General features: G+C 47.5%; 1 protein-coding gene across 1 annotated transcript; it reads right to left on the reverse strand.

Annotated features, from left to right (window-relative positions):
• Positions 1 to 240: 240 nt before the first annotated feature.
• Positions 241 to 6,002, reverse strand: PKD1L1 (polycystin 1 like 1, transient receptor potential channel interacting; the record flags this gene model as incomplete). The annotated part of the gene is given in 5 exon segments (XM_082661722.1): positions 241 to 399; positions 403 to 529; positions 531 to 628; positions 3,052 to 3,286; positions 5,827 to 6,002. Coding segments are annotated over 5 exon segments (795 nt in total), but the record flags the coding sequence as incomplete, so codon positions are not given.
• Between the last annotated feature and the right edge of the window lie 5,846 nt (positions 6,003 to 11,848).

Below are 11,848 nucleotides of genomic sequence, written 5' to 3' on the forward strand. Positions count from 1 at the left end.
GGGCTGGGTCAGCTGACTCCAGAGCCTATGCATTTCCCCATCCACACACCCACATGTATTGCTCTCGGTCTGTGTGTCCTACTCCAGCAGTAGAAAACCACTCATTTTTGTTGTGAGGACACCTCATTCTTCCAGCACCTGGAAGGCAGCTCTAGCTTACGTCCCAGCTCAAGTCCTGTGGCTGTTTCTATGCGGGGGTCAGTTTAACAACCCTCAGGGCAGGCACCCACAGAAGTGGAGTCAGAAGGGAAGGCTGCAGTGCAGGCGGAGCCAAGGTCTTCCCTTGGACAGCATCACAGTGCGTGGCCCCTGTTTGGTTGACTTGAACACCTGCCATATCTGATTCCATGACACCCTGTGACTGAGGTCCATAAACCCTTGACATAACCCTTTGTGGAATCAGTCAGTCACCTCCTCAGCAAGAGTAACGAGGTGGCCGGAGGCCACATAGCAGGTGAGGCCCACCCCAACTAGAGCGAGCTGCGAGGTTGAAGAGAGAGGGCGACCAGATGGGCTCCCGAGGAAGGAAGGGCTTTCTGTGATACCTGCATGACTTGGAGAGCAAAATCCCGATCATGCCAGAGAATTGGAAACAGAGGTGAGTCAGGTTGAGCACCAGGAAGACCAGCTGGGGGAGGCACAACACAAACAAACCAGATGAACAAAAATGCTGGTAAATTGTTTCTTAAGGTCTAAGCTCCACAGGCCCTTGGGGCAGTTTGAATGCATCCAGCACGGAAACCCCACCCGGTGCCCAGCGTGATGGACACAAATGAGTTCGACGTGGGCCCTGCACTCCTCGAAATCCTGGAGTGTGAATATCACTCTCCTGCCTATCAGGTCTCCTAACCTCCATGCCAGGCCCTCCCAGTGCTTCCTCAAGATGCTCAAAAGAATGTTTTCATGTATTTGTGAAATATATGAAATATGTATTATCAGTTTCCTTGGACAAGTAAAAAACCTTTAAAAGCTCCTGTATAAGGAATTTCCTTCAAGTTCTGTTTATGGTTATCTCGCCATTGATGAGCTACCCATTCGTCCATGCCTTCACTTATTCATGCCTTCATTCATTCAGAAGAACAAGGGTAAGAAGAGGATGCTCAGTAACATTGGGAAATAACCTCTTTGAGCCAAGTCGGCCTTGCAGAGCTCCTGTGGACCCTCTGAGTTGATGCTTTTAAGCTAAAAAGGTCCTCTTTTGAGGGATTCCCCCTTCCCTCCCTCTGGGGAGTAGTGCTGGCACACACTAACATTCATTTCAAAGCAAAGAAAGAGTGAGCATGCAGTGAGTGCCGACTGCGTATCAGGCACTACGTCCCCGTGACTGGAAGAAGAATGGTAATCACTGCTTCACAGAAGACTGACACGAGGTAGCGTGTGTCGAAAGCACTCTGTGAACCACAACCACACGGTGAGCACTAATCTCACACCCCACCTTCCTGCCTCCACGCCCCCAGCCCATCACAAAGCGCTTTGTGGCTCTCGGATGGTCACGCACCCAAACTCAGATTAGGTCATGAACTTTTGGGGGGCCTTTTTTTTAATTACAGATGGGTGGGTGTTTTAAATTAATTAATTTATTTTTGGCTGCACTGGGTCTTCGTTGCTGCGCACGCACTTTCTCTAGCTGCAGTGAGCGGGGGCTACTCTTCGTTGCGGTGCACGGGCTTCTCATTGCGGTGGCTTCTCTTGTTGCAGAGCACGGGCTCTAGGCGCGTGGACTTCAGTAGTTTTGGCACATGGACTCAGTAGTTGTGGCACATGGGCTCAGTAGTTGTGGCACATGGGCTCAGTAGTTGTGGCGCACAGGCTTAGTTGCTCTGCGGCATGTGGGATCTTCCCGGACCAGGGCTTGCACCCATGTTCCCTGCATTGGCAGGCGGATTCTTAACCACTGTGCCACCAGGGAAGCCCACCAGGAGGGGCCTTACACATTCCTTTCCATCTTCTTTTGGAGTCATATGCACTGTGCCCCGTGGGCCCACTATCAGAAGCTGCAAATGTCATCAGAGAAAAGTTCATTTTGGGTGGTTAATGTGAGGTATTGGATAGCACCACTGTGTGCCAAGCCACACTGGAGTCTGGGACAGAAGGAAACACCAGTAGCACTGACCCTGCCTTTGTTTAAAATTTTGATGTTTTGTCCATCACGAATTTTTTGGTATGAATTTTGATTTTTTATTTTGCACTAGAATATTACTTATCTTGAGGACAGTTTTTGGTACCCGAGGTGAGTGTAGCACCTGGGAGCAGCCCATTCTCCCGTCCTTCACTTCCCGTTGTGCTCACACACAGGCACAGCTCTGAGGCTCCATTCACAACCCCAACATGGACTGTGTCATTCAACTGTCTCTGGAGTCTAAAACCTCACAGCATTTCCTCTCTTCACTCCCAAGGCAAAGCATGCTTGACCTGGAGTGTCAGCTGGTCTGAGATCTTCATAGCAGAAAAGTGAAATATAGGCAAAAGGCAGCAAAGTTCCTGAGGAAAAGTTCAGAATGATTTCTGGTACTTTCCATTGCTCAAGGAAACTACAGGAATACATTCCATCTTACCAAGACCCATTGCATTAAAGGCGTGTGCTCCTTCACCCCCTGCCCCCTGCCAGCTCATATGTTGAAGCCCTAACCTTCAGTGTGGCTGTTTTTGGAGATGGGCCCTCTCAGGAATAACTAAGGTTAAATGCGTTCATAAGGGTGAGGTCCCAACGATGGAATTAGGGTTCTTGTAAGAAGAGGAAGAGATACCAGACACACCAGAGATCCCTCTCGCCACCACGTGAGGACACAGTAAGGCGGCTGTCTACAAGCCAGGAAGGGAGCTCTCACCAGCACCCGACCGCGTCATCACCTGCATCTCAGACTTCCAGCCTCCAAAACTGTGGAAAATCAGTGTTTGCCGTTTAAGTCCCCCAGAGTACGGTATTTCATTATGGCAGCCTGAGCTAAGATCCAGCTGCGGAAAAGGCATGAGGCCTGGATGGAGGAGGGTGCCCAGCCCTGGGTGAAGCTCCTGTGTTCCATGAGTGGTCCAAGTGCCCAATGAACTCACCTCTGGAAGCAGGATGTGGTACAGTGGGGCTGAGTCACTGCAGAAGATGGTGACTGACTCCAGCAGGGAGGAGAGGGTGAGACCCCCAGTGGGGAGCATCTCAGCGCTCAGGGACACGCTTGAGAAGAGCTGGGTTGGAGGGTTGTAGAGGGTAAAGTGCATGGACACAGCCCTGGTGCTGTGGTCAATCCAACCACTGGCCCTGGGGCCGGTCAGGGCTGCACGTGCAGCAGGCCTGCAAAGTGGTGCAAGTCATAGGGACCCTAGCAGCACCCTGTCCCAGGCTCCACACCCAGATGCCGGATGCAACTCCTGGGCTCACAGAGCTGGACAGATGGCCCTTCTGCATCTTCCAACCCCTTCAACTGTTCATTGTCCCTCTCTCCTTGCCTGGGACCCCCAGGCAGAGGGAATCTTGCAGAGAGGAGGGCTTCCATTTCCCATAGGTACAACTCAGGGAGAAATACCCCATCTGTCACCACAAGGATTCTAGAATATTCATTTTTCTTTTTTGGCAATGGACTCCATCATTGGAAACAAGCTACCTTTTACCAATCCGTACTTACTAACAATTAAATCATCTCTTTGTTGTTGTTGTTGTTGTTATTAGTATTACTCAGAGGCAGGCATTACTGTAACTGCCACAGAGCTCCTTGTCAGTCTCAGACAATCTGTCACCACCGGTGTTAGCATAATACCAGGGAGGTGGTGGCAGGGGCAGTGCGACTGGTGGGGCAGGCCAGGCTGGCCGACTGCAGTCTGTGACTGCAACGTGGGTGGCTTGAGCCTCCGTCCCTCATCTGCACGATGCAGTAGGTTAGCCCTCCTTCATAGAGGTGCTCAAGGACCAAATGAGGCCGTATAAACAACCTGCTTAGCACAGAACAAGCGTCCTTTAGGTTCTATAAGCTCCAGACCTTCTAGCAGCCTGCAAGGAAGTGCTGGCTTGTGCTTTCTCATGCACTTAGAGACTGCAGGGCTGAGTTTGCCTTCTACTTCTGACACGGCCTAACCGCATGGCCCCGGGGAAGTGACTCTGTCATTGCACAGTAATAACCACCTTGTTCTGGCCCTGGCAAGCTGCTCTCAGTGCAGACCTGCTGCATCCAGGCAGCCATACTAGAGTGGACAAGTGTGGACGAAGCTGACCCTCTGAATCACACTGACCTTGTGCTGCCCAGGCTGAGCTCTCCTCCTGGGAGCCCCTGGGGCCACCTGTGGCCACTCTTTGGATCTCTGGGTCTATCACAGAGGGGGTTTCAGGGCCTCCATCTTTGGGGCCACATGTAGGGAAAGAGTCTTCCACAAGCTCTGAAAATGCGCTGGGAAGATGAGGACGAAACCACCAATCAGAAGAATCAGATGCACATTTCAAAGTCGGCCTTGCACCTGGGGGTTTCCAAGCCTGGCTGCACATGGGCACATACGCTGTCCTAACACAGGGCACTCTGCTCCCTCAACGCCCCCTCGTGGTCCCCGGGCTCTAGCTTGAGCAGTAGAAGGCTGCACCTAAGTCGTCCAGCAGTCTGGCCTTGGCCATCAGATTGATTTCCATTACAGGATGAGGCAGGTAAGCGCCCAACTTCACTCACACCCTCCCACTAGGAAAAGATATGTGATATTCTAGTTTTAGATATTTTCGATAGAAATATTCTGGTTTTGCACAGAATGCCAGGTTTCTAAAAGGCCAAACAAAGAGTGGACTGAGTGAACTTGCAGCAGAATGCCAGGATAGGAAGAGGGTCCAGGAGGGAGCTGGCAGAGAAGGAAATGAAGCTAGAGGCCCACACTCTCCAAACCCTCGGGGCTGACATTTTCAAACCACAGCCAGACTCTCAGAGGTGATTAAAATGGTCTTTTGGTTTCCTGCCTGAATGTCTCCTAGATGTTTCTAACTTAATGCATTTTTAGAAATAAGAAGAAAAAGGGAGCATCTTGCCTCACATACACTGTCAGGAGTACCTTTCAGCTGTTTAATGACCAAATGGCCTAGGAGGTGGTGCTTTCCTCCAAGAGCTCTGGGCCGGAGAAGAACAGTGAAGATGCCCGGACACATAGTACACCTGGAGCACCACAGTCCAGCCGTGGGTGAGCTCTGGATCCCCTCAGGTACCAAATCAGAGGTCAGAACTTTACTTTCTTCTTGAAAACATTCTAAAGGTTTAGCCAGCTTTCTAAGAAATATAGCAGCTAACCTCCCCAGGCCTTGTAGCAAGTCAGAATGATCCATTATTACCTTTTTCTAAAGTTTCTCCAGTGTCATCCCTGTAACCGCACAGAATACAACAAATGTAGAATTAGCAACACAGTGTTTGAGGAATTCAGGACGAAGAATTTAATTTTTTTTTAAAGGTGGAAAATAAGAAGTAAGCAAAGAATACGGTTATGACTCAAAATGCACATCCACTGGTAACCTGGCTTCAGAAGGGCAGGGCAAGCCTTGCCTCGCGGCTTCCGGATGGTCCCGCTTAGCTTTCGTTCCTTCTCGCTCCAGGGGTGTCCCTGTGCCTCCGTGTCACAGCACTTTGCTTACTGAACCAGCCTTCCATCCCCATGGGCCTACGAGCTCCTACGGACCAGCCACGCCCCTGCGTCCAGCTCTGGCCTGGCAAACAAGGGGTCTGAAGAAGCTGGTGTGGCTAAAGGGGGTGTGAGAGGAGGGGGCAGAGAAGAGAATAGGACGCTCTGGGGATAGCCACGGGCCTTACGACCTACAGATCGTTCAAGAACCCGCGCAGTGTTACAGGTCAGGCGTCTGTGGCTATTTCACCCCACTGTGACACCACCACTGTGAAGGGCAGATGGACGCCCTCCTGAGCACCTGGCATGCTGGCTGTGGAGAGGCCTCCCCAGTACAGGCCTTCCAGCATCGTGGTCAGGCTCCAGTCCCACCAGCCATCCAAGCTTCTCGGGCCACCGAAGGAGTGCCTCGCACTTCTTAGAGCGAGAACAGAAACAAGGAATTATTTTTCTAACATAAAGTTGTGGGTATCCCTCACTTTTCACAAGTTCACTTTATGCCACCTCACTTCTAAGAAAGACGTACCTTCGTACCTGTGTTTGCTAACTGAAAGACATTCAAAGAGGAGTTTCACTTTCACAAGAAAAGGTGAAACACAAGAACAGCATTCAGGCTTGGTACGCAGCAGCCATTATGGAGGCAGCACGGACTCCAGGCAGGGAAAGGGGCGCCTCTGAGCTGCTTCCTGGGAAACGTGCTCAGCATCTCAGCATCAAGCTGCCATGGCTTTGAACCGTCTATGGTTTATCTCTATTTATTTTGTGCATCTGTTAGCAAGGCTTGTCCTAAGGTAATTGCTTCTTCACTTCACACCATTTCAGCTTAACAAAGGCTTTCATAGGAACGTTCTACTCTCAGGACAGCAGGGGACACCTGTACTCGGCAGGAATGAAACCAAAGCCATCTGCAGTGGGGAGTGCCCCCTAGCGGCAGGTAAGGAGACAGAATAGTGGAGAAAGCACTCATTCACGTGCTCACTCATTCACTCCACAAACGTTACAGCGCCACAACTATGTGCAGGGCACTCTTCTGGGCACGGGAAACAACAACAAATAACATAAATCAGCAAAACAGATATTGTGTTAGCGATAAAGGTTAAGGAGAGAAAACTAAGAAAGCTAGACAGGCAGGAAGGGGGGGGGGCGGGGACAGGTGGAAATTTTTCTCTAAGTGGCCACGGAACACTTCAATACAAGGTGACGTTTCAGCAAAGCCCTGAGGGCAATGAGCGGTCAGCCACATGGACGGCTGCGCAAGGGCGTTCCAGACAGAGGAGAAGGGGAGGCAAAGGCCTGGATGGCTGCGTGCCTGGGAGGTTAAGGGACGGTGTGAAAGCCAGTGCGCCTGGTGCAGAGCATGCGTTGGGAGAGGAACAGAAGAGGGAGGCTGGGACCACGGGTAGAGATGCCATCCTTCCTCTGTGTTACTGCCTACTGGGCCTGGCACTTAGCCTTTCCCCAGACAAAAAAATCAGAACAACAGCAAACCCTTGCTTCCCAGGATGGCTGTGAGCGTTAGATGAAAAGGCACAGACCAAGTGCTGTATTGGCACACAGTAGGGAGCCAACAAATGTTAGTGTGTTTTCTTCCCATCAACTTATTACACTTGTTAGGTATCTGTTTCACTCACCAACAAGGAACTGATTTAAGGGAGCAATGAAATCATCTCAAACTGTCAAAACTGATCATCGTTAGCTCGCTCAGACAACGCAATAAAGCTGCATGCATGGGCCAGAGCCGCTCACAGCAGCATCAGGGGCAGACATTTGACCCTGAGTTGCAGCCAAAGGGAAAGGAAAAAGTTAAATTTCCTCAGAGAGAAAAAAATACTTCTCGCCTGGCTCTTAAAATCTTTCCTACGTGCGGCTTCGCAATAAGGGGCACTGAGTAAAGTCAGAGGTGACGAACTCAGAACATCCCCACAGCAAACAGAGATGGGTCTGATGTGGCTGCTTCACCCAGGTCTCTCCGTGAACAGGGGGACCAAAATACGCTTCCTTTTCCTTACAGAGGGGCTACCTCCCATCTCTTCCTGGCCTTGATCTTTCATTTGTTTATATGTTTTCAGAGTCTAATCTCTGCAGGCCCTTCATCGGGTGCTGGGTATCACTTCTCTATACTGATTGCAACTTGGTCAAACCATGTCAAACGCAGGGTGAGCTGGGGACCTGCAGGAACATTAGAGGCGGGGTCAGGAAAGTGAGGCACTCGGGAAGGAGACAGCTGGGGCCGGGTGGAGGGGCTGATGAAGAGCGAAGGAAGCAGACACAGTCCTGTGAGCATGCACAAATGCAGTCAGGGAAAGGCTAAGAAGGGGAGAAACAGAGAGGCAAAGAGAGTGGGAGCGAAGGAGGAGAGAGGGGAGAGGGGAGACGCTGGCCAGTTCTCTACACAGTCCTAATGAGCTGCTCTGGAGTATTTGACAGACCAATTGTACATTTATAGATTATATGCTCCATATTCTGCATTAAAAATTAGAGAGGTATAGACCTTTAAAGTCTCTAAAGCCACGTTGGGTTTGCACAGCTTGGGGGACATATTATTACTTTCTGACACTCGTTCCCTATTGGGGTGACATTAAGGAAAAGTAAAGAAAGACGTGAATGTGACCCAGACATAAACGTCCCACACCCAGACTGTACACATCTCATGCCTCCTTCTTGATGCGCTCGGAGAGCAGGAAGTGAACCGAACAATCCAAGAGCTCTGTATTGGATTGGAGCAATTCCCACTCTGTATTAATTGGAGCAATTATATAGGACAGGCTGTATTAATTCCCACTCTGTATTAACTGGAGCAATTATATAGGACAGGCCTCCAAAGCTAGCTAAACAGCACAAAAGATAAAATCAGCCATTATTTTCCACTTACGGCACGTGGGTAGAGTGACTATTTTGTGTATCAGTGGTGATTTTTGTTTTACTTGGAATTCCATGGAAAACTTATTGAGTTCATAAAGACTTTAAATAAAACTCAAATATGATGGAATCCAGTAACATGATAATTTTCTGTTAAGACACAACAAATCAAGCAGGCCAACTGCCTCACCTTACAGATGAAGATACTAAGGTCCAGAGTCAAAGGACTTGCCCAAGGTCACCTGGTGACCCAACGAGAGCTAGAAACCCAGCTCCTGAATGCAACTTAATCCATTTCCCTACTGCGCTTTAGCTCTTCACCCCGGGATGCTAACACACGCTAAGCTTTGGTAAGGAGCCGTGGGTGTGTCAGGATCTGGCAGTGGAACATTCTGTTACAGTATATCCTATGATATCCTGTCATAGATATCCCTGCCTGGGGGACAGAGTGTCCAGAGAGAGCGAGTTTTTGCATCCTTGTAGGAACCACTGATCTATGCAAACCAACCGGGCCAGCGTGTGAGCCAGTAACCCAAGGACATCAACTGCTCTGTACACGAGACAACACACAAATATTATCTCAGCTGTGATATTTCTGATTTATCAAGAGGCAAGAATTCATATAAGAAATATGTCAAGTAATGCTGCCATGAAATGTGAGGTAAAAAGTAAACTAGCAAAGCCAGAAATTTCTCAGGGGTGGAGTTCCATTTCCAGAGAGAACCACCCCAATGGTTACTTTGTTTTGTACACAGCGCCACCTGCCGGCACAAACTGTGAGCCTGCACAGGTAGGCGAGCTGAAAAGTGGGTTGTGAATGGAAATAACTGCTGGTTTTGCAAATAGGGAGACAGAGAATACCGCTTCGTTTCACTTCTAGAATGTTTGCCAGTAACACGCTGGATTAATAAGTTATGGAGAGTCCAGACTCATGAACTGAGACACCCAGGTCCTACTTGCTGGTGGGTCCTAAATCTACCTTCACTCTCCATTATCTGGGTAGGCATCAATTACCCTCTCTCCTGTGGACGATAAAAATGAATACGTCTTTAAATAATCGATAATATTAAATAGGTTTGCCAGCCACTGACCCCTCCCAAAAATAATTCAACAAAAATAATTTACATCATAATAAATTACTTAGCCAAAGGCAATGCATTCACAGAAAAGCTGCACGAATGTGGTTTTAAATATTCTCCAGAGAAAGTAAAACTTGGAAGACGTCATTTGATTTTCTGCCACTGAAAACGTAGTAAAGAATCAATATGAATTTGTATCACGCACTTCAGAATTCAAAGGCAAATTGCTTAAAATAACTTGCAAATGAATACTTTAGGCAGGTGAACATCAAGTCTGAGCACTGATTTAATAACAACTCTCAGTAAAAAGGAACGCCAATTAAATGCACACATTGATTATAACTTGCATCCTAATTTCAGAAACTTTGAAACGTGGAGAAGGAATAGGAACAACAAAACGCTGTCAGCGGCTGCCTTGGGTGGTATATTATGGAAAATTTTCTGCTTCCTATTTTTCAGTTCTTCCATGTTTACCTAGGAAGAACATTAGTACTTCTAAAAGTAAGGAGAAACAAATGAACATTAGAGAAAATACACTAGGGGGTATTACATTGGAAACTGGGCGTCATTGATTGTGGACTGCAACAATGTCCTTTCACTGAATAGCTCAGATGTCTTCAGCAAAAAAATAAACTGTCATACTCTGGTTTTGGTGCAGTTTCTCACCTGCCAGACTTTAAAGTGCCTTGAAATATCATCGTCTCCCTGTTTATTAAAACAAGGTGCTACGGACACACCCAAGGACTGCAAATGCAGGCCTCCCATGAACAGTGGGGAAAATCATGCCCCCAAGTCAATTTCAAACCTTCTCCATATTTCATATGTGGGAAGAGTTTTCTCCAGGCCTCAATCTTGCAAAAAGGCCCCTCCCTCACTTGGCCTTTAAAAATGCTTTGATAAAACCGCTCAGGGAGTTCAGGGTTTAGGGGGGGCATGAGCCACCTGTTCTCCTGGCTCAGTCTTGCAATAAACCTTTCCCTACTCTAAACTCCCACGTTTTCATTTGTTTGGCCTCACTATCTATCAGGCACATTAAACGTGCATGCGGTAAAATCATCTGCCAACAGATTACCTTTTCCTTTCAAATATGTGAGCTTTTAATTTCTTTTTCTTGCCTACTGCACTGGCGGCAGCTTCCAATATGATATTTAGTAGGAGTGGTGAGAGAGGATCTCCTTGCTTTGTTTCTGATCTTAAAAAGCACTCTGGACCAGTCCCTCCCATCAGGAAGCTTGCACAAGCCTCTTAGATAGCCTCTTCCACCAGAGGGCAGACAGCGGAAGAGAGAAGAACTACAATCCTGCAGCCTGTGGAACAAAAAACACATTCACAGAAAGACAGACAAGATGAAAAGGCAGAGGGCTATGTACCAGATGAAGGAACAAGATAACACCCCAGAAAAACAACTAAATGAAGTGGAGATAGGCAACCTTCCAGAAAAAGAATTCAGAGTAATGATAGTGAAGATGATCCAGGACATCGAAAAAAGAATGGAGGCAAAGATCGAGAAGATGCAAGAAATGTTTAACAAAGATCTAGAAGAATAAAGAACAAGCAAACAGAGGTGAACAATACAATAACTGAAATGAAAAATACACTAGAAGGAATAAATAGCAGAGTAACTGAGGCAGAAGAACAGATAAGTGACCTGGAAGAAAGAATGGTGGAATTCACTGCTGCGGAACAGAATAAAGAAAAAAGAATGAAAAGAAATGAAGACAGCCTAAGAGACCTCTGGGACAACATAAAACACAATAACATTCACATTATAGGGGTTCCAGAAGGAGAAAAGAAAGAGAAAGGACCTGAGAAAATATTTGAAGAGATTATAGTAGAAAACTTCCCTAACTTGGAATAGGAAATAGCCACTGAAGTCCAGGAAGTGCAGAGAGTCCCACACAGGATAAACCCAAGGAGAAACACATCAAAACACATAGTAATTAAATTGGCAAAAATTAAACACAAAGAAAAATTATTGAAAGCAGCAAGGGAAAAATGACAAATAACATACAAGGGAATCCCCATAAGGTTAAGAGCTGATCTTTCAGCAGAAAATCTGCAAGCCAGAAGGGAGTGGCAGAATATATTTAAAGTGATGAAACGGAATAACCTACAACCAAGATTACTCTACCCGGCAAGAATCTCATTCAGATTCGATGGAGAAATCAGAAGCTTTACAGACAAGCAAAAGCTAAGAGAATTCAGCACCACCAAACCAGCTCTACAACAAATGCTAAAGGAACTTCTCTAAGTGGGAAACACAAGAGAAGAAAAGGACCTACAAAAACAAACCCACAACAATTAAGAAAATGGTAATAGGAACATACATATCTATAATT

This window comes from Grampus griseus (genome assembly GCF_964374135.1).
Source record: "Grampus griseus genome assembly, chromosome: 9".
NCBI classification, from domain to species: domain Eukaryota; kingdom Metazoa; phylum Chordata; class Mammalia; order Artiodactyla; family Delphinidae; genus Grampus; species Grampus griseus.